We start from the raw sequence: 23,777 nt of genomic DNA, 5'->3' as shown, positions 1-23,777 counted from the left end.
CAATACAATAAAGATCATGCATGAAAAACACACAGCTAATACCACACTTAGTGGTGAAAAACCTAAGGCTTTTCCTCTAAGAACTAAAACAAGGCAAGAATGCCCACCCTCACCACTTCTATTCAACAAAGCAATTAGGAAAGAAAAGAGAAATTAAGAGGCATCAAAATTAAAAGGAAGAAGTAAAACTGTCTGTGTTTGCAAACAACATAATTTTATACACAGGAAAGCCTAAAGGCTCCACACACACAAAAACCACTAGAATAGATTCAGGAAAGTCACAGGATACAAAGTCAACAAAAACCAATTATATTTCTATACACTGAGAACATAATGCCTATGGTTCATAATACTGTATTGTGTGCTGCAGTACTTGAAAATTTGCTAAGAGGACAGATCTCAAGCATTATCAAAAATTAATTAATTAAAAATTTTTAAACAAAGAAAACGAGAGGAAATTTTTGGAAGCGATGGATATATTTATGACATTTTTCACGAACATACTCTTATTTCCAAAGTCTTATCAAGTTGTATACATTAAACATGAAGTTTTTTGGATGTCACTCATGTTATACTTCAAAGTAATTTTTTAAAACTAAATTAAATATATATAATAATTATCCCTTAAGTACAGAGTAAGCACTTAACAAACAGTAGATATTATTATTCCGGCCTTCCTACATCCTCCAGACAAAATTAACCCCTCTCTATGCTTAGCTCCCCCAGCCCACTGCACATGTGTCCACATCATCTTACACATTATATCAGAACTATGTGCTTACATATTTGTTTCCTTCATCAGATGATGAGCTCTTCTGAGGGCGGGGCTGCAACTGCATTGGTGGCCCCCAAACCAAAGCCCTCAGGAGAGGATCACATACATGGGAGCCATTTAAGTGTTAAGTAAAAAAAGAAAATGATAAAGATTTAGATAGATAGATAGATAGATAGATAGACAGACAGATGGAGAAGGATAGAAGGAAAAGGAGGCAGGGAGGGAGGAAGGAGAGGAGGGGAGGGGGGAAAAAAAGAAAATAAATGAATCAATCAATCTGGTCAAGGTGAGGCAGATGATAAAGCATCATATCCTAGCCAACCATTAAAATTTCACTGTTAAGACTTTTTCATGATTGTCATCTAAAATGCAAATAACCCTGGGAAGAAGAAAGCTGTTATGAGTCACTCTTATCTTCATGAGGTAAGAAAAAAATAAGATATCTGAACCAAATGCAAAAAGGATACGCCATTCCTCTGATCCGTTTGATTTTTCCTGGATCTGTGAGCTGAATGGGCCTCAGGACCTTCCTTACAGGACACGAGAAAATCACTTCACCTCCTCCTCCAGGAGGCATCCCCCGTCGCACAATCTACACAGGTGGTGAGAAAGAAGAGGCAAGGATGCAACAGAAAGTAGATGACCCAGACACCCAACCCCGAACGGTTTACACCAAGGGGCTCTTCCTTAGAAGGGACACAGCTCTTTCACATTTAACTTGGCAATCCTTTCAAGGTCAGCAGCGCCTAACGTTAGCTCTATGAGGGCACATGATGAGCAAGGACACCCTACAGTGTGTCTCAGAAATAGCAGCACAGAGCCAGCATGTCCCAAAGTCAAGTGGATCTTCATCCTTAAAATGAGGGACTGGCCTAGTTCATGCATTAATCCCATTTCTTAGCCGTTTTATTCTATGCAATTAATTGATCTATCAGAACTCTAAATTAAAGTCATGCACTTTACATCATAATTATTACGTTTTTAAGGGTATATAATTCTCCTAGTGGTATTGACCCATTTCACTGACCACAGTAATTCAGGAAAGTATCTTGGAAGCTGAGCTGGGTTATGCAGGACTTCTTTTCACTGGCAGGGTGCACTTACTGATAGACTTAAAGGCCTGTGGTTCCTAACTGCATGCCAACTACTTGCAGTATTTCAGTTTATAACCCGTAACACTGCCCCCTGAGCAATACTGTTATCCTGTCCTTAAAAGCCTGGCACTGACTTGGCCACCTTATGAATGCAAAGTCCTGTCAGGCATCTGTTTCCAGAATAGGGAAGTTCAACCCACACTGAGTATTTGTGCTGGCAAGTAATTTTCCTCCACTCTCAGCTTATCCTGAGTGTCCCAAAACTCCTCAGCTCCCTTCACATCAGCACTCACAGACCCACCACTCACTCTCACACTATAATGAATAACCATTCTTGAATCATTTAAACCACCCAGAGTGAGCAATAAATTAACACTGCAATCTAGTCTAGCCCCTTCTTTCAACATCACAAACTTTTTGCTTCAGCCACAACTGTCATAGTGCTGAGAGGGATAAACAACTGCGGCTGGTCTGTAATCTAGGTCATTAGAAGTCTCTCCATGCCTGATATAGGCACTTCTATAATTTTTGTTGGTTTCACTGCCTTTAATGAAGCAGACCCGTTAATAGCTTCCATCACTTTGTTTTTGTTCTTCAAGACCATAGCTATCTACGGTGAAATGGAACATGCCTGATGGCAAGCAATAACCATCACTGGTTTTCTACCTGTGTAGTCCTTAACCACTTTTTAATTCGTGTCCAAGTCAACCACTCAACATGGCCTCTTACTGGCAATACTAACAGATTTTGTTTGCTTAGGGGCCATGATGAGGAAAAAACCCACAAGACTGAATCAAGCACAAAAGAAATGAGACGTGGTAAACATATATGAAGCTGCTGCCACTGTAACACAGCATGTTTTACAGCCAAGTTTTTTCCCAAGTAGAAAGAATACTCTAAAATATGATAAATAACATACTTTAAGTACATTAACCAGTAACACAGTCATTTACTACCAGTTATCAAACAATACGTATTATACATAATCATGTATAGTGCTTTCACAAGACTGGCAGTACAGTAGGTTTGTTTACACCAACCTCACCATAAACATGTGAGTAATGTTTTGCATTATGATATTACCACAGCTGTGTCACCAGGTGACAGGTATTTTTTAGCACCATTACCTTATGGGGCCACCACTGTATATATGGCCTGTCTTTGACCAAAATGTCATTATGCAACGCATGACTGTATTAAAAATAAAGTCATTTGGCCCTGGCTGGTGTAGCTCAGTGATTGAGCGCGGGCCTGCGAACCAGAGTATCGCGGTTCGATTCCCAGTCAGGGCACATGCCTGGGTTGCAAGCCAGTCCCCAGCAGGAGACACACGAGAAGCAATCATACATTAACATTTCTCTCCCTCTCTCCTTCCCTTCCCTTCTAAAGATAAATAAATAAAGTCTTTAAGAAAAAAAATAAAGCCATTTGGCCTGTAAAAAGTAGAGATGCTAAACAGCTCGTGACATCCCGTATTACCAACTTGCTATAACTCCTTTCAAGTGCAAACAAATGGATGCTTATATTCCTTCTACTAGGTTTTGAAAGGGGCATCCAAGTTGGAAGGCTCTGGACATAAACTGTATCTAGATGATCCAGATTAGAGAGTCATTATGGCTAGAATCCTGGCTCCACTGCTTATCAGCTGAGTGACATAAATGGTGTTGTAATGAAGAGTAAAGAACAAATCCATGCAGAATGTTTGTAACAGTGCCTTCCACAAAGGTAGTACAATTTGACTGTTGGCTACTATTGTCATTACCGAAAGCCCCTTTCAGCTCAAAGTAATATTTGGTTCATGTCTTGTGGGTCTTCTCATAAATGGTGACATAAATGGTGACTTCTAATATCTGTTTGTCTATTTCTCTCTCTCTCTCTCTCTCTCTCTCTCACACACACACACACACACACACACACACACACAAACACACACACAGTCATGCAGCTCTTCCAATGAATTGGTAAGGAAATAGTTTACACAGATATACTCGTATACAGGTAACAATTCATAAATTCTTACCTTTAGCTCAAGTGATTCACCATCGATTCCAAACTGTTTCAGAAGAGGGAGGGCTGTTGCCCTAAGAACATCAACCTGTAGAATTGTTTCAGAATTTTAAAAGAAGTTTCATTAAATTTTGAGCAAATGGGAAAGAGCTAATGAAGCAGGCTGAGGCACTGCAACAAGGCAGCTAATGTGTACTCTGGTAAGGAGAAAGGACACTGGCTTACAACTGAGGGCATGGAGTGACTCTGCTCCCAAGTAAAATGGAGATTTTATAAGCAGCTGGCTCCTCTGAGCCCCTTTCCTCACCTTTCCTCACATGCGGCACGGAGACTTACACCTACCTTACAAAGGCATCACCATGAGCATCAAGCAAAAAGCATAAGGAACTGTCGGGCTCAGACAGAAAACAAACTGGGACCTCTGCTCATTCTTTTAGGTAAAAACACTTTGGAAAAAATATCAGGTTTTTGTATTAATCTTTTCCCAACATGGCTGTTTAATCTTTAATGCTTATGGCAGTCCAAAGGCAAAGGAAAAAAAATACGTGACAGCTACTTAAGAACCTTGCTGATGCCTGCCACACAGGCAGTTAAAAGGCAGGTGGTGCTTCTACAAGAAAAGTGATGGCAGTGGGGGAACGATCACTTCAAACTACTTGAAGCAGGACAAACCCACAACTGCACAATAAATGGCAAGACGATGCCAAGTATTACTGCTATCTCCTCCCTATTCCAAACTCACAGGAGGCCTGGGGTCCTTTCTTGTTCATTTGCGGAATCCTCAGAGTATAAGGATGATATTCAAATCATGCTGACCTAACAAGTCAATGAATGCTGCCTCAACCGCAACCTGTGAAAGAAAACGACTTCCTTACTTGCTCCCGAAGGGCAAAGGGTTGTTCCCCAGCACTGTGGCTGACCCTCGCAAGAGGCAGTAGGGGCAGGAGGCAGGCGGGGCAGGAGGCAGGCAGTGCGCGCACAGGGTGCAGGGGAAAGCGCTGGCCCTGGCTCCGCCTCTGCTTCTACTGAGTAGCATGGCCTCAAACAACAAGATCCCAATTGTCTGAATTTCCTTGACTCTAGGGTAAAGGTCTCAGGCTGTCTGTCTCCAAGCTGCTACCACCCAACATGCCCGGATTGAACAGAATGATACTCCAATAAGGCTTTACAGCAGAGAATAGGCTCCTACTACATATTCTGCTATCAGAAAATGAACCTGAGGTAGAAATGACCTATGAAGCCTAGGAACACATTGAGAATGGATCAGGAGAGGCAGCAGCAGTTACTAGGAAAATTCACTGAATTCTTCTTGCGCCATCTTTTGGGCTGTTCGTGCCTGTTACGTAGCAGTAATGGTATAATCAATAAAATATATTAAAAATTAAAAAAAGTTCACTGAAGATTAGCTAATTTCAAACTATATATTAAAGTTAAACATACCCAAATACTAAACATATGCACTTGGGATTGCCAGGACCAAGAAGTCAGTCTAGGCTAGTATTCAGAGCAGCTGGGGAGATGGCCAGGCTAGATTCTGGAAAAACCAGGGGATACAGGATGTGGGTTACTCTTATCTACCTGACTCCCTGGAACTAGGCAGCCACCAGCTCCCCTGGGGACAAGAAAGGCAAGAAAACAGAACAGTCCTTCTGGCTCATCCTACCTATACCTGGAGTCATACAGCATAAAGTCAAGATGCACTCTGAGGGTCAGCCAGAAGCCTGCGTATCACTTCAGGCATGGTCCCATCCCCTACATCACCCTCCATCTGAGCTGAAAGACAGGCAGCTCGGTGTGGTGGGGCGAGGGCTGGCCGCTTCCCTGTCTCCCCAGGGCCCTGGCTCCCTGCTGTGCAAAACAAGGGGCTGCACGGCACACGTTCCGGGCTTCGCCGACCCTGCACACTAGTTTTAGCTCAGTGGGGGTGGGCTGCAAGTTCTACTCATGGGAAACCGAGTGGTCACTCTGTAGTTAAGGAGAAAAGGCAAAAGTCTGACCCCAGGACAAAGGTGTCAGTCATTCAGTCAATTAATCGACAGGCAGAAATGTCATCGGATCCGTGCCAAATAGAAGGAAAGAAACTGCTCTCGGTTATCTTGTCTCAAACAGTGACAAGAACACACCCACCTCACGGTTTGTACAAGAATTAAAAAAATACAGATACATTTTATCTACTAGAACAGGGCCCAGCACACAGCAGACTTTATTGTACTTCACTCCCCTTTCAGGGTGGGAATGAAAAAGAATGGAATCTTCATTCACCACCTGACCGGGGTGTTGGCACCAATAAACACTTACAGGGGGCTCTGGTGCCAAATCACTGAGATTCAAAGAAAACATCTTGCATCTTTGCTTCTCCTCAGAATTTCTCACTGTCTATCCTTTTGCCTCTGAGGAGGGGGGAAATGACCCTACCTTTAAAGCTCGTGGCACTCCAAAGCCAAAGAAAACCAAAAACATTATTCAACAGCTATGTCATAACCTTGCTGATGCCCACCACACAGGCAGTTACAGGGGAGGTGGCTCAGCACACCAGTTCTGCTTCTGACACCCACCCGCCCCGGACTTCTGTGGGAGTCACCCTCATTAAATCCCCCAACCTCCCCAATTCTTCCTTCTCCATTACAGCATCTCCTGAGCCCACAACAGGGGTAAGTCTCCCCTCATCTAAAAAAATATTTCCGACCTCAGCTCTTCAGGAATCACTATCTAACCTTCCGGATCGCCTAGTTTGCCACGGTTCTCTTTCCTACTCATTCCCCAGCCTAGGACTGTCCTTACACTCCAGTGACACTGCTCTCTCAAAGGTCAGTAAAACACCTCAGGACTGCATCTCCCTGCCCAACCCCTAAATCAGCTCCTGCAGACACTGACTCCCTAGGTCCTCCCTGGCTTCTTCAAACACTTTTCTCTCCACAGCCACTGTCTGCGGCTCCTCGTCCCCTCCTCATACCTTCAACATTCATTCCCTCCTCTTCTGTTCTCAGTCCCTGGGATCATCATAGAGCAAAGACTCTAACGCTCAACACAGGCCAGAAAGGGAATTTAAAGGAATGATAAGATCAGCCAAGACCTCCAGCTAACTGGAGCTCATGCCTCTTCCAATGAGAGCAGCTGCTACCCAGCTCTAACTGGTGGTTGTTGGGGAAGAACTACCGTCCAGTGCTGCCCCATTTTACAATTTTATAATGTAAAATCTGGGTTGCAAACATGAACATTCAATTCAGACACCCACACCACCACACTGTGCAGGCCAGAGGAAAAACAGCGGCAGGGTCAGCACAGCCAAAAAGCCCCCAGTGTTCAAGCTCAGCACTGGTCAATCTCATTCTCCTCGGGATTTAACTTCCTGGGTAAGATGCTGATGACCTATCTCTGAGGCTCTGGACTGTAATTTCCAGCTGCCAACTGGACAACCGCCTGTGGATACCCTCCCAACCTACAAGGAACAGTACCAAAATCAAACACATCACCCATCATCCAACCACAGTTTTCCTCTTCCCTGTGTCAAACTTTCTGATCTAGCCTTCAAGTCAACCAGGACAGTCCCTCCTATTCCATCTCCAATTAGCTGTCAAATTATGAAGTTTCTCCTCCGCACTGTCCTTCACATCTGTCTCTTCCTCTCTACTTCCATCTCCATTATGTTCAAACTAACGGGCAGCCCTCTTCAATTCATTCTCCTCGAAGCCTCCAGAGTTCTCTTCCGCCCAAACTAGACTGACTCTGTGGTTTTCCTTCCTCTAGAAAACCTTCCTCAACTCTCAGCGCTTTACGGGTCCCTCTCTTAGAGCCCAGAGGTACTCAGCCTTGTAATCTCCCCAGATGTGCTCACACTGCCCACCCCAGGAGACTGAGTTCCCTAAAGGAGAAACTCATCATATTCATCCTGGTGCAGAGAGTAAATGTGGACAGTAACTGATGGGGAAACCACATATTAAAAAGACAGCTCAAAATGAAGGGACCACAGGCTGAAGGAGTTACCCTTTACTCGAAATTAGGTATATTTATTTTATCCTGGGTTGGAGCCAAGTACTACCCAAGGTCATTTTAGTCTTGCAGCTAGCTAAAGCAGAGAGCCCTGTAACATGTGAAAACAGATTTCTTTTATAATACTCTGCATACAAGAGTTAAGTACAGATACTCTTTCTGGGGAATTCATCAACTAATCTTTGTTAATATATAAACCTTTTTTAAATATCACCAGTGTAACAGTCTTTAAGATCACCAGCAATTACAGAAAGAGCACCAAACTGGGACACACAGTGCCAAAGTCTGCTGTGCGCTCCTGGCCTTTCCCACTGCTCAGGGCACCTGCCCTCCACCTGCACGTGCAAAGGCTTCCTCCCAGAACACTTTTAACTCAAGGGCTCACTTCCTAGGGTCTTCCAGAAAAATGTAGGAAAAAAGCAGCCCTTTGAAATTCGTTTAAAATTCTAAACAGTTTATTCAATGTTTCTTTACGGTTAAGAATTCCAGATCATACAATGTACTCGGATTCTAAGAAAAGAGTTTATGTACCTGAATTCCCAAGAATTGGGAAATAAGTCTTTTACAGCCTAATAACACATTAACTAGGTTTATATGCTAATAAGTGCATTGGTGAATGTCAGCACTGTCCACTTTGTGGCTCAATGAACCACCTAACTGGTCTTCCCTGGTTAGAAAAGTTACACACCTCACATTCTGCTTTAGAAGCCACCCTTTATTATTTGCTTGTCTGTTTTCAGAATTTTTTTGTAAATTAAAATTTTTTTTTCAATTATGGTTTACATTCAACAGTATTTTATATTAGTTTCAGGTGTATGGCACAGCAGTTAGACAATCATATACTCTACAAAGTGTTCCCCCTGGTATCTCCAGTACCCATCTGGCATCATACACAGTTATTACGATATTACTGCCCCTTCATCAGTCTCAGTTCCCTGTCAGTAGAGGTGAAGGTAAGTGCTCTCAGTCAGGGCTTCACATCAGGGCCCTAAGCATTAAGATCCCTCCTCTGACAGCAGAGCATCCAAAGGTGAGGATCCTTCACTCCATGAGAGGTCTAAGGCAGATCCGGACAGGACTACTCCAATCTCTCTGTCTCTCTGTCTCTCTCTCACACACACACACACACACACACACAACCCATCCTACACTGGCACTAAGACAGTGAAAACTCCACCTGAATATTAAACTATCCTCCCCATACACGCAGGAAAATTAGCCTGTTTAATAAGAAGACTGCTGGTGCCCACAAACTATCAAAGTTCCCATATACTGTCCCTGTCCCTATCCCCTTATTCTAAATCTGCAAGTTCTTCTCAAATGAAGAACGCACTAAAATGATTTGAAGCCCAAAGAAGTCAAGATTATGCTGCAACAGTACCAAGAAGATAGTATTTTCTATCTACAATTCTGGTCTACTTTCCAGCCTCTGCTATCACATGACTTTCCAAAACTTCCTCTCTCACACACTTCAGCCAAGGAGCCGTACTTCTGGTCAACCATGACGAGTCTGCCAGTATCTGTTCGGAAGGTTCTTAGACAGGACAATGAATGAAAGGCACCTGGATGAAGGGTAACAATCGTTACTGTATTTTAGTATTATGAATCTTGGTCCATCTGCATCCTGGAGTGATTAACCTCTAAACCTCAAGGTAAGTAACAACAACAAAAATACACTCAACAATAAACCAGTGTGCTTTATCAGGAACTTGTTTCTCAAAAGTTGGGTTGTAACAAGAGACAAAACAAAAGCCACACCATGGTTTGGCCTCTCTACTCACCGAAGGGTCAACCTGGTCATTGGTCACTCCTCGCAGAACTATTCTTAACGGGTTCTTCATAAAGGGAGCCAGGCAAAGAAGACTCTCGAGGTAATAGCCAATGCTGCGGAGGACGCTGCACTCATGTTCCACGGATCCACCATACAGGAGGCCAGGCTGATAATACAGGGTTGTTCCTTACACAAGAGCAGAGAGCCACATTCAGCACATACAAAAAATTAGTTTCACAAAAGAAACAAAGAGGCCCTCACTGGGCAGCTCAGTTGAGCTGGTTGGAGCTTTATTCCAATGAGCCAAGATTTCGGGTTCAGTCCTGTCGTGGCACATACAGGAGTCATCAGCCAATGAATGTATAAATGAGTGGAACAACAAACTAATGATCTCCCCCTCCCCCACACATTCCTTTCTCTAAAAATCAATAAATAAAAAAATTAAAAGTTAAAACAAAAAGCAACAAAGGCAGCGAGTCCCAAGGGGAAAGTCTGACACGGGTATCCAGGAGACTTCAAATGCCATTCCTACGAGCCCAAACTTCAATCCAAAAGCTGACTCATTACTGTCAAGTCCCCGTGATAACAATAAACTGTGAGTTTAATTTAATAAACAGTAATAAATTAAGCCCTTCCCTAAACCATCTGAACTGCCAAAGTCATGGTAGGGCACAGAGAAAAAAAATCCGGATATGCATCTTAGTCTCCCAACAGCACATTCCCAGCCTGCGCTTGAAAGGGCGTTTGCAATGATGCTCTGAAGCCATCATACCAGCAATCGGCTTCTCCTAGGCCCCTGAAATAAAGTTCCCATATCCCGCACTCACCAAACAAGATACATAGCGCGTTATGGCAATTCCATTAATAGTAGCTATTTTAATAGTAACAAATGAAAATATCTAAATTTACTTAATAGTTCTATTAGAAACTCTGTATTACCTTAATTCACTTCTCTACATATTTCTATCACCCAAAAAGTTTCTTACTAGATCAAGACATTAGAGAAAAACCAAAGTAACATACTCTAAGAGTATCTTGGGGGTACAAATGGGTGAACAAACTCTTTCTGCTGCTCAAACGTTTTACGATGTCTTCTGGCACAATTTATCAACAGACAAATTTAGCAACAGAGGAATAAAATATGTTCAGTCACTCAAAAGGGAAGCAGCTTTTGGGAGTTTCACAGAATAAATTTAGGTTTTATTATACTATATTAAAAACCAAAATCCCAATAATCACAATCAGAATCAATCAAAATCAGAATCATATCCCCCTATACTTCTCAAAGGGAAAGATTTTATAGATTCTACCTCAGTTATTCTAAATACTATGAATGAGTCACAAAATCAATCTTTTAGGTCAAAAGTAAAAAAAGAGAGAAAAGCAGGATAACCACTAAATGCCACAAATGTATTTATGCCTGGAAATCAACCAAATGAAAAACGGACCAGATCATAAGAATGAAATACTCTACTCCGGAGAGGTGTTGGGACGGAGGAGATAGGAGGCAGAAGCAGGATTGTGTAAATGTCTACTTCCCAACCTAAGCTGCAGATGTGACTAGAAAGAACAGAATTACCTGCCCTCTGAATCACCAATATAATGTGCTAAAAAACATCTCCAGCAATTTCAAAGTAAACAAGCCAAGGAAGTCTAATGGAATCAGCTTGCAAAGGGCATCTGAAGCCTCATGCCTAAAAGCTGTTCTCTGAATGCAACTACAGATGAACAACTTCAGTGTAGTGTCAGGCCACTTAAGAAGCCAAGCTTGTCTTCTTTCTAAAAAAGAGTCAACATATGAGACAGTCCAGAGTTTCTTTTGTTGCACATATGCAAAAAGGTACAGTCATGGAGCTTGTCAAAAGGTGTTTGTGTGGTCTCTTTCCTATACAATGTAGATAAAAGAGTTTATAATAGCAAACAAACAAAAAACTAGAAACAACCTGAATATTTATCAGTAGGGAACAATTAAATAAATTACTATGCACCCATACAACAGAATATTATATTATTTCCATAGGCCTATGGAAATAATTAGGCCTATGGAAATAATTGAGATTAACCTGCGACATTTGTGCTAGTGAAAACAAAAAAAAAACACCAAAAAACAAAAAAAAAAGAGAAAAGCTGGCTGCAGAGCATACAGCAAGCACAGCCCTGTCAACGGTCTAAGAAATACTCGTGCAAGCAAATGTTAGCACAGCTGCACCCAGGGAGGGAGCGCAATAGGAAACAGGTGAAGGGACTTTTATAATTTTTGCACACATTTATCGATCCTTATTTTTAAAGACAAAATAAAAAAATAAAATTCAGCACATACAACTACCTCATAGAGTTTGCTGTAGGATTTGGTTGTAACAAGATAAGTAAATGCACTGTGAAAAGTGGTACATAAATGTTAGCTATTAAATATTTTTACTATTAAAAGAAGAGGGCATGCTTGTTTGTTGATCTGAAATCTTCATTCTTCTTACTTCCTTAAATCAAGTGAAAATGGCAGAGTTTGTGTGTATCTCCAAACAACCGTATCACAAACAGGAAACTGGACTTTTGCCATCTGAATGCAATACTTACACTATCAAAAGGAGTGAGAAGCACAAGAATGATTAAGTTGTGGATGTGTAGATTCTTTCTGGAATGGGAAGAAAAAAAGCTTACCTGTTTGGTTTATTTCAATTCGAGAACCATTTGTTATTTTGTCCAACAGCCTTACGAAGCTGGCTTCAAAATCTGTGGGAGAAAGAGAAAACAGAGTGGCCTCATGTTGGTCACCCCAGCCAGACACCATGGCCCCTTCAGGTACTGCCTCAGAGGGCAGGTAACTTCTTGCACCACAACTGCATTTTTCTCAGGATCTGGGTGGATTCACTGGTTGAGGACCCTGAAGCAGCTGAAAAGCACTGACCCACATATATGCTTAGTAGAACTATTATAAACAGTACAGCTTTCCTATGCCACAAAAAATAGAAACTCTACCAGCAATCTAATGGAATATTAATTTTAGCAACATTATCAACCATTAAGACCTGTTCTTCTGACCTCAAGGAGGTCAGTAAGCGACATGCCAAGTAAGGGAGAAATAATAAAAAGAAGGTAAGAGTTTTAAAGTCAAATTCTTACTTGCTACAGAATATCTGAGAGGGCAGGTTAACTTGAGGGCTACCCCTTCAGTCTGAGACGATATGAGGTCACTGTCTCTTCTGTTCAACAGTGTCCCTTCTCCCTTCCTCTACCATCTTACTGATTGATCTAGAGCTACCGAAACAGTTCAATTTTAATTTCCTTATAAAAGTGCTTGATGTACAGTACTACTGCCAACCCTTTTTCAAATTTGAGAACTATTTTTTTTTAATGCATGGGAAAAGACTGGAAGGAAAAACATCAAACGTTAATAAATGGGTTTCTCTTCATGACAGGACTTAAATTTAATTTTCTTGCTTAAATCTTAACATTCAAATTTGCTTCAATTCACTTTAAGAACAAACTGTTGTCTAAAATATAAGAGCTGGTCACACTGACCAGTGTGGCTCAGTTGGTCGGGCATAGTCCTGAGAGCCAAAAGGTCACTCACTGGTCAATTCTCAGTCAGGGCACATGCCTCAATGCTGGCCTTGCAAGGGACAACTGATTGATGCTTCTTCTCTCCTTTTTTCCCTCCCTCCCCATCTCTAAAAATAAATAAAAAATTTAAAAAATCTTTCAAATATAAAAGCTGGTCATTTTTTAAAAAGGGTGGTAGAAGAGCAGGAACTGATTTTCCAAGTGAAATATGGGAGGAGGCAGAGTGAAGATTCAAAAGAATACAAGGTGCATCCAGAAGGTATCCAGGCATGTACTATGAAAACTAGAGACAATTACCAAAGAAGATACCAGATACAAGAAACAATGCACGTAGGACAACAACCTCAGTCCCCTTCAAAGTAGGCACCTTGGGACCTCACACAGTTCTCCCATTCACCATCAGCTACCCTGTTGTATTTTCCTGAATCTAATCAAAGGTCTGAAATCTCTTCCCTTTCAAAGGTGATTTTGGTTTTGGGAAAAGCCAGAAGTCTTCATTGATTGCAGCCTGTACACATTCAACATTCTCAGGTGTTCTGCTTGTTGCAGGCCTTCCAGAATGTGGACCAGAACGTGGACCACTTTGAAAGATTCTCCATCACCTTTGAAGCATTTGTGCCACTTTCATTTGCACTGCACTCATTGCATTGTCCCCAAAAGCCTTCTGAATCATCCCAATAGTTTCCATGGAAGAATGTTCAAGCTTCATGCAAAATTCGATGCATGCTCGTGGTCCTACTTGCTCAGTCACTGTGAATGCATCGGCCACACAATACCCATGATCGCTGAATGGTGTCTACTACACCCCACTGACTAGTATAGTAGAGTCATCACTGTTCACTTATGCTCATTCTAGTCCACTCTCCCTGGCTGTCAGGATATATCCTTGTCGTGCAAACTGTTCTCACTATACTAACAATGCCTGGACTTTTTCCTGACAGACCTCAAATATATCCCATGGCCTTTCTGAGTTGATCTTATACACACACACATACTTTAGCTTTAACCTCCAGCCCATGAACAAGACCAGGAAGTCCAACTCTTCTGCACTGAAGGCACTGCGACTGCCCAGCATCTTTTGCAGTTCCCACTCCCATAGTAAACTGGCAGATTTGAAAGCACAGACTCCAGCAGCCACCTGAACTGATTCTAATGGGTCAGAAGATCAACTAAGCAATTCCCATCCACCTGTTCTATTACATACAATGTCCCATAATTCCTGTCATAGTGTATTCTGTAACTGTACAAAAACCACTGAGCTAAAAAGTCCCAGAAACTACAACTTGTCCTGAGACAAGTAATAAAGGCTAATAAAAACAGGTGTTTATTAATGCTTACCTTACAGCCACACATTCTCTCACTTGATCCTGAAAAACCCAAGCTGGAAGTGCCCTTACCATTTTACAAAAGGCTTAAGCTCAAGAATACCTACTCACATGTGACTGGCAAGTGGCAGGCCAGGAGCTGAGCAAAGTTCACACTCTTAAGCACACACACCATAACTCTAGTTTGCCTAAATCCGTGCACTTCCTCGAGGCCAACCTTTTCCTCTAGAAAATCACAGCAGCTTTTCAACCACAAGCAGTGACCTATTAAAGGATCCTGCAGACAACTTAGCAGGACAGATGCCTTTCAAAAATAAATCACCATTTATTTTTAATGAAATTAGAACAGAATACATGATATCAGAATAATTAATTATATAGAGTAAAGGTGCTGTTTGTGAAACTTTAGCACACACACATATATTTGTAGGTGTATTAGCTTGTGGTGTAAGTAGCAGCACAAATTTTGTAAGCGACTCAACTGTAAACTTAACTAGAAATTACTTCTATGGCCTTTTTATATAGAATAATTCTATATTTTTTAAAAAACACACATGATCTATGTACCATAGAAAAACCTTTGATTTGTTCAAGCTTCCAAGGTCCCTAAATGAGACAACAGAATTTATGAATAAAGCCCTAAATTAAACTCCAATGCTTTTACAAATTAGGAAAGAAAAAAGCAGGGCTTTAGAAAAATCTCTCTCTCTCTCTCTCTCTCTCTCTCTCTCTCTCTCTCTCTCTCTCGCAATCCACAGGGAATGGGCATATAAAGAGAGCTCCAGGCAGGACTATGCCCTGGTCACAGCAAATAAGTGCTTAGGAAGCAGTGCTTCAAAGAGCCAAACACAAAGCCAGTTCCAGAATCTAGCAACAGTGAAGATATAGCTCCATCACCTGGTACAAAAAAGATCTCAAGTTCACCTAATAATACTAAGACTGAGCCCCCAACGCTTCATTAAGACAACACATGTAGAATTCCTTGCCCCTTCACTTCCCACACACCCTCTGTGACTCCTCAAGGCTGCTCTTGGAGCCACGAATTTTCAGATATCTAAAAACATTAGGGAAGAGTTCCAAAAATAAGTGCAATTTTACACTGCTTAAGAATGCATAATGAAGTTATAAAGTTATGAAGACAATTAACATGAATGCAATAATGGTCAAGAAAGTAGCCACCACTGGGGACGTGCCAGGAGCTGTAAATGAAAAAGGCCCCACAAGCTTAGGCAATGTTCTATGTGTTGATCTGAATGGGGTCATACAGGTGTTCATTTCATAATCCTTTAAACACTGCTTTCCTGTTTTAATGCATGTTATTATATTTCACATTTTAAACAAATGTGAAATATTTGTACTGTTGGGGTTTTCAATCTCAGGATTCCTTAAATACCAACTCCAATGCCTAATGTCCTTGTTTCCCCAACCTCCCCCAAGGAAGTAAGCTCAGCATTTCTTTGTGGGGACAGTAACTCCTATAGGAGGGTGGCAGTCATCAACCTGACCCACTCTGCACTAGCAAAACCACATGTCAAATAAGGGGAGTGAGGGAAAGAACACACTCTAGAGATCTACACCCTAAAAACAAGGAGGAAATTTCAGTAAGTACAGCTTTAACTTAAAAGTATTATAACTTTACTATCTAGAAATACTAGTCTGCTTAAATAAATTATGCCACATGTATATACTGGAACACTCTGCAGCCTTAAAATCAATGAGGTGTTTTTACACACTGATGTGAATCCTCTCCATGGTATACTGAGCTGAACAAAGACGGTCATTTCTGTGAAAAATAAAAAAGTGCATATGTATTTGTTTAATAAATAAAAAAGTAGCAGCAGTAGTACCCCTGAAAAAAAAAAAACACAACTGGTAACACTAGAACAGTTCACAGGGAAGACAGACTAGGAGACAGACAGAAACAGACTATGGAAATCCTTTTGTGGAAAAAGTTGAAATTCTACCAAATTAAAAAGTATACAGATTGAAAAAAAAAAGGCATCACTCTAACTTAGTAATGAAAAGAAAAGCAAGAGCAAAATAAACTGAGACTTTATAAATGTAACAAAATTGTAAGACAAAAAGTAAAAAATAACAATCTCAAAAGGAGAACAAAATGGAAAATACAGCAGAAAAATCAAGCTACATAATTCATTGAGAAAACACAACACAATTCAACAGCCTCATTCATTTTTAACAAGAAAAATGTGAATAAAATCAGAAATAAAAATAATAAACAAAAAAGATTACAAGATTTTGTGGTAAATTATTCTCTACTACCTATAAATACATTTGGAATTAAAATAGCTATGTAAAAACAATGACATTTCAAAATAGATAAACAAAAAAGACACAACAAGGTAGCCCAAAACGCAGGGAATGAGAAAATTTATCAAGTAAACAGAAAAGAGCACTAGTGAAATTATTGGAAAATTTTTTCTAATATTAAAAAAAAATGTTACACATTCCAAAGAACAAGGGAAAGTGTGCAGAGATGGTCTCTGCACACAATTGAAAAACAGTTAAAAGCACCACACACAAAAAATTAAATTACAAACTAACCACGTTTAATGAGAATAAAACATCCTAAATAAAGTCTTAGGAAGATGTCGTAACACATTTCCTCACCACCACTCATTATGGTTATGAAGGCTGCATGTCAAAGATGGACTGCGGATAAGGCACAATGAAAACTACAACATGATTAAATACAAATTTAAATATATAAATGGGGGGGGTGATCAAGCAACTCGCTCAGTTGCTACTGAAAGGACACCTGTTAAAATTCAATATAAATTTTTCAATAAAATTCTGTTTTAAAGGTATAAAAAATAAACCTATTTAATGTAACAGTTTACATATAAAAACAGAAGCCTTAAAAATTCAAGGAGAATGTCTTTGTGGCCCACGGTAGGCAAAGACTTCTTTAAAAGGACACAGAAAGATTTATAAACAGGACTACCTCAAAAGCAGTAACTATTGTTCATCAAAAGACACCATTAAGAGTGTGAAAAGAAAAGTCACACTCTTCGTAGTGTGAGTTGCAATACTTAACACAGAATACATAAAATTGTACCATATTAAAAGTGTGGTATCACAATATAGCAAGAAAAGTCACTACTACAACAGAAGAATCTCACAAACACAATACAGAAATAAGGAAGCCAGACACACACACATATACACACTCAAATTACAGTTAATACTTTTAAAAACCTGGTCTACTGTGTAAAAGTCAATTTACTGTTTATGTTAGCAACGGGAAGAAACGCTGAGTGGGAGCAAGCATGAGCGGGGTTTTGGGGTGCACTGGTCGTGCTTTATTTCTTGACATGGGTATATCCACATAGTAATAATTCATCAAGCTACACATTTATAATTGGTATACCTAATGTGTAGTATACTTTAATAAAAGATTATTTGAAAAAAATGAAAAATCAAGTTCAAAGAAATAATACCTTTAAAATACCAAAAAAGCACAGAAACCCAATCATCTCTCCAATTTTCCAGGACAGAAATGTCATTAAATACACATATTTTTAAATGACAGAAGGTGTCAATACAAGAAATTAATTAAGGGAAAAGTCATCTTACCAATTAAGCATGAGACTTTCACATAGTTTCATTTGATCCCACCCTCCCAGTGTTTTTCCAAAAGCCCAGTCTTTGACCCAGCAATTCTACCTTTAGAACTTCATCTTGCAGAAATAAGAGGTACCCTAGGCTCTATGAACAAAAACTCTACCGCTGCTTTATTTATAATAACAAACACTGAAGATCACTCTTATTGTCCCACACCTTCAAATTTTCCTATATATTGTGTTTTGCTTATATAAAAGCCTGTAAAAGAAATAAAATCAACAAAGGTCAACTCTCTGATTTATGCCATTTTTTTACCACTTATTTTCTATTTATATCCAAATTCTTCAGGTCTACTCCTTTTCTTTACAAGCAGTGGGAGGAGGTAAGCTTTGTGTAGCTGGAACTCACTAGAGCACCAGTGCCCAGCCTTTTTGGCACCAGGGACCAGTGTCATGGGAGATGATTTTTCCACAGACTGGGGTGGTGGGGAGGATGCTGTATAGCCTTCCATGAGATACAGCTTAATTGTCACTTGCCACTCACTGATAGGATTTTGACATAGCCTGCATGCAACTGATTTATCACGGTCTCTGTGCAGTCAAAACTCTCTGCTAACAATAATCTGTCTTTGCAGCAACTTCCCAGCAACTCAGCTCCACCTCAGATCATCAGGCATTAGATTCTCACAAGAAGCATGCATCCTAGACCCCTCACACAAGCAGTTCACAGTAGGGTTCACACTCCTATGAGAATCTAATGTTGCGGCTGATCTGACAGGAGGCAGAGGTAATGCAAGCAAAGAGGAGTATCTATAAATACAGATGAAGTTTAGCTCCCTTGACTGACACTCACCTCCTGCGGTGCAGCCCTATTTCCAGCAGGCCACAGACCAGTATCTTCTGTGGCCTGAGGGTTGGGGACCCCTGCACTAGAGCATTTCCTCCACCTCAGAAAACTGTTAGAGACAGAGAAAAAGCATTATATAATAATAGAAGAGCCAATCCACCAATCTTAGATGCACCAAACAACAAACCTATAAGATATAGAAGCTAAAGCTGTTCAAACTGAAAAGAGAAAGACAAATCTACAATTATAGTTGGAGACTTCAATACTCCTCTCAATAATCAATGGAATAACGAGAGCAGTTATTTCAATCTTTCTCATTTCATGGCACACACAAATTAACTACTAAAATTCTGTGGCACATCAAAAATATGTATTTTTTGCAAATCTGACCAAAAACAGGAACAATTTTGATTCATTTACACTAGATGGCTATTATTATGTTGGCTGTTGTCATTTTTTTATTTGACAAACTAAGGGCAAAGAGGTCTGTGTCCCTGACTAAACACCCATAACAGGAGAATACACATTCTTCTCAAGTGTGCATGGAACATATGAGGTCTGTCCAGAAAAAGTCTAGCCATTGTTAATATAATGAGAACAGTTTGCACAATATAGACGTAACCTGGCAGCCAAGGAGGGTGGACTAGAGTGTGCATGTGTGAACAATGATGACTTCACTGTACTAGTCGGTGGGGGCTGTAGACACCGTTGGAGTGAGCTTGTGTTCTGTGTGGCCATCACATTCAAAATGAGCAAGTACAGCAATGAATCTGCATCCAATTTGGGATTAAGCTTCAACATTCCTCTCTGGAAACTATTTTGATGATACAGAAGGCCACACCTATGGGCAACTGGTGATTGACAGCTTCATCATGACAATGCACCCATTCATACATCAAGTCTTGTGCAGAGTTTTCTGATGAAACATCCAATCACCCAGGTGACTCAGCCCTCCTACAGCCCAGATTTGGCGCCCTTTGACTTCTGGCTTTTCCCAAAACTAAAATCACCTTTGAAAGGGAAGAGCTTTCAGATGGTCAATGAGATTCAGGAAAATATGATGGGGCCGCTGATAGTAATTCCAGTGGAGGATTTTGCAGAGTAAAGAGATCTGGGAGGACTCTGTGAGGTCCCAAGGTGTCTACTTTGAAGGGGACTGAGGCATCACTGTCCTAGGTACAGTGTTTCTTGTATTTTGTATCTCCTTCAATAAATGTCTCTATTTTTCACATTACATGGCTGGACACCTTCTGGACAGACCTCATCTACCCAGATAAACCATATCTTGGCCAAAGAAAAAAGAAAAAAGAAAAAAATCTCTATAAATCTATGATTCAAATAATTGAAATAATATGCAGCATGTTCTCTGACCATACTGAAATCAAATTAAAATCAATAATGGAAAGATAACAGAAAAATGTACCCACACTTGGAAACTAAACACACTTAAAAATAATTCCTGGTTCAAAGAGGAAATCACAAAAAAAAGAAACACATTGAACTAAATAAATATTAAAATATGACACAGCACCCTGGCCAGGTAGCTCAGATGATTAGAGCATCCACCCAATGTGCCAAGGTAGCAGGTTTGATGCCTGGTCAGGGCACATACAAGAAGCAACCAGTGAATGAATAAGTAAGTGGAAAAATAAATCAATGTCTGTCTGTCTCTCTCTCCCCCCTCCCTCTTTCTCTATCTATAAAAATCAATAATTAGCCCTGGCTGGTGTAGCTTTGTGGATTGAGCACAGGCTGCAAACCAAACAGTCGCTGGTTTGATTCCCAGTCAGGGCACATGCCTGGGTTACAGGCCCAGCCCCCAGTGGGGAGCATGCAAGAGGCAACCACACAATGATATTTCTCTCCCTCTCTTTCTCCTTCCCTTCCCTTCTCTCTAAAAATAAATAAATAGATATTTTAAAAAGTTTTTAATCAATAATAAAAATTTTAAAAAATACACGACTTGTTAAAAATTGTGGGAAACAGCTAAAGCAGTGTTGAGGGGGAAGTTTATTGCAGAAAATACATATGACATTAGAAAAGACAAAGTTTCCAATAATCATCTCAAGAACCCAGAGCAAGCAAAGAAATAACAGCCCTGAGACTTCCGGCCAAGATGGAGGCATAGGTGGAAACACTGTGCCTCCTCGCACAACCAAAACTAAGGACAACAAAGATTTAGAAACAAAAACACAACCAGAACAGATAAAAATTGAACTGTACGGAAGTCTGACAACCAGTCAACCAGACCAGTAAGAAGGGTGGAGTCGGCGGCCAGCAAAGAGGGATCACAGCAGGAAAAGGCTGTGGCTGCCAGACTGCGGTCACACATTCACGTGCAGACAAACTAGGCAAAAACAGGCAGCAAGACAGACCACGCAACTCACGGCCCCAGCACAGGGGAAATAAAGCTTAGAAGCACCGATTGAAAAGGTGCCAGGAGAAACTCCCAGCTTCACAGGAGAGTTTGTTAGAGACAACCCACAGGGTCCTACAACGTACACAAGGCCACCTACCTGGGAACCAACACCAGAAGGGCCCAATTTGCTTGTGGGAAGCGGCTGAGGGGACTGAAATCCAAGAAAGAGCAGATCAAGTGCCACTGCTCCCTCTCTGACCCCACCGCCAAATACAGCATCACAACCCAGCAACTGGGTTGCCCTGCCCTGGTGAACACCGAAGACTCTGCCTCTCACTATTTAACAGGTGCAACCAGACCAAAAAATTATGGCTCAAACAGAAGAACAAATCAAAGCCACAGAGCCAACACTTTTAAGTGACCAAGAGATAACAGCCAACTTATCAGATGCACAGTTCAAAACACTGGTGACCAGGATGCTCACAGAGCTGGTTGATTCTGGTCACAAATTAGATGAAAAAAATGAAGGCTACACTAAGTGAAATGAAGGAAAATGCACAGGGAACCAACAGTGATGAAAAGAAAACTGGGATGCAAATCAATGGAGTGGACCAGAAGGAAGAAAGAAACAACCAAACAGAAAAGAATGAAGAGAAGAAAAAATAGAAAGAAAAGAATGAAGAAACAAGAACTCAAAAAAAAATGAGGAGGCTTAGGAACCTCCAGGACATCTTTAAACGTTCCAACATCCAAATTATAGGAGTACCAGAAGGGGAAGAAGAAAAGCAACAAGTGGAAAACTTATTTGAACAAATAATAAAGGAGAACTTCCCCAGTCTGGCAAAGGAAACAGACTTCCAGGAAGTCCTGGAAGCTCAGAAAGTCCCAAAGAAGGTGGACCCAAAGAGGAACACACCAAGGTGTCATCATGATTACATTAGCCAAGATTAAAATGAAGGAGAGAATTCTAGAACCAGCAAGAGATAAGGAGACAGTCACCTACAAAGGAGTTCCCATCAGACTGTCAGCAGATTTCTCAAAAGAGACCTTACATGCAAGAAAGGGCTGGAAAGAACTATTCCAAGTCATGAAATCCAAAGACCTACATCCAAGATTGCTCTATCCAGCAAAGCTTTCATTTAGAATGGAAGGGCAGATAAACTGCTTCTCAGATAAGGTCAAGTTCATCATCTCCAAGCTCTTATTATATGAAATGTTAAAGAGACTTATCTAAGAAAAAGAAGATAAAAGATATAAACAGTGAAAAGACAGCAAACTCACAGTTATTAACAACCACACCTAAAACAAAAGCAAACTAAATGAACACCTAAAACAGGAGTGGAACCACAGAAATGGAGATCACATGGAAGGTTAGCAACAGGGGAGTGGGGGCGGAGAAGGTACAGAGAGTAAGTAGCATAGACAGTGAGAAGAAAACAGACAGGGGGAGGGTAAGAGTAGTGTGGGAAATGTAGAAGCTAAAGAACTTATGACCCATGGACATAAACTAAAGGGGGAAATGTGAGTGGGAGGGGGTGTGCAGGGTAGAGGGGAATGAAGGGGGGGGAATGGGACAACTGTAATGGCATAATCAATAAAATATATTAAAAAGAAAGAAGAAGGAAGGAAGGGAGGGAGGGAGGGGGAGAGAGAGAGAGAGAGAAAGAGAGAGAGAGAGAGAAAGAGCGAAAGAGAGGAAGGAAGAGAGGAAGGAAGAGAGGAAGGCCCTGGCTCGTGCGGTTCAGTGGAACTGGCCTGAGAACCAAAGGGTCATGGGTGTGATTCCTATTCAGAGCACATGCCTGGGTTGTGGGCCAGGTCCTCAGTTGGGGGCATGCGAGAGGCAACCACACATTAAGGTTTCTTTCCCCCTCTCTTTCCCTCTCTGTTAAAATCTTTAAAAGAACAGTAATAAAAGAACAGAAAATAAATGTAACTGAAAAGAAAAATAGGCCCCCTAGCTAGCCAGTACCTTAGTTGGTTGGAGCACCATCCTGGTACACTGGTCTGGGAACACTTAGGTTGTGGGTTTGACCCCCAGTAGGGGCACATACAGGAGGCACTGATCAACCTTTCTCTCTCTAAAATCAACAAATATATCCTTGGATGTGGAGAAAAGAGAGAGGAGGGAGAGAAGGAGAGAGGGAGAGGAAGGAAGGAAGGTCAATGAAAAAAGAGGTGATTCTTTTAACTTAACAAACTTTTAGGAAGACTAGCAAATATAAAAGAGAAAATATAAATCATCGATATCAGGAAGGAAAAGGGGATATCACCAATATTAACAGGCTAAAGAAGAAAAATTATATGATCACATCAATTAATGCAGAAGCATCTGACAAAATACAATACCCAATCACAATTTAAAATAAACCTCTTGAAAAAAATGTAAGAGCACTTCTTCAACTTGATAATAAAGCATCTTTAAATACATATATTGTTAACATTATACTTTGAGGCAAATCCTGGA

At 40.8% G+C, this 23,777-nt stretch overlaps 1 protein-coding gene across 2 annotated transcripts in view; it reads right to left on the bottom strand.

The window, feature by feature from the left end:
* The window catches only part of RCL1 (RNA terminal phosphate cyclase like 1), a 67,366-nt gene that overhangs the window by 34,891 nt on the left and 8,698 nt on the right, over positions 1-23,777 (bottom strand). For both annotated transcript variants that reach the window (XR_005068742.1, XM_037061774.1), the window contains exons 2-5: positions 12,296-12,367; positions 9,648-9,823; positions 3,890-3,964; positions 1,243-1,367 (exon numbers count right to left, since the gene is read on the bottom strand). Coding sequence is in view for 1 of the 2 variants with exons in the window: in XM_037061774.1 (XP_036917669.1) it covers positions 1,243-1,367; positions 3,890-3,964; positions 9,648-9,823; positions 12,296-12,367 (448 nt within the window). In the remaining variant the exon portion in view is untranslated. The remainder of the gene's footprint in view (positions 1-1,242; positions 1,368-3,889; positions 3,965-9,647; positions 9,824-12,295; positions 12,368-23,777) is intronic.

This window comes from Sturnira hondurensis, unplaced genomic scaffold, assembly GCF_014824575.4.
Source record: "Sturnira hondurensis isolate 20B ecotype Veracruz unplaced genomic scaffold, ASM1482457v3 Scaffold0013515, whole genome shotgun sequence".
NCBI classification, from domain to species: domain Eukaryota; kingdom Metazoa; phylum Chordata; class Mammalia; order Chiroptera; family Phyllostomidae; genus Sturnira; species Sturnira hondurensis.
The sequence above is the reverse complement of the archived record's forward strand: the minus strand, read 5'-3'. Positions and strand labels throughout refer to the sequence as shown.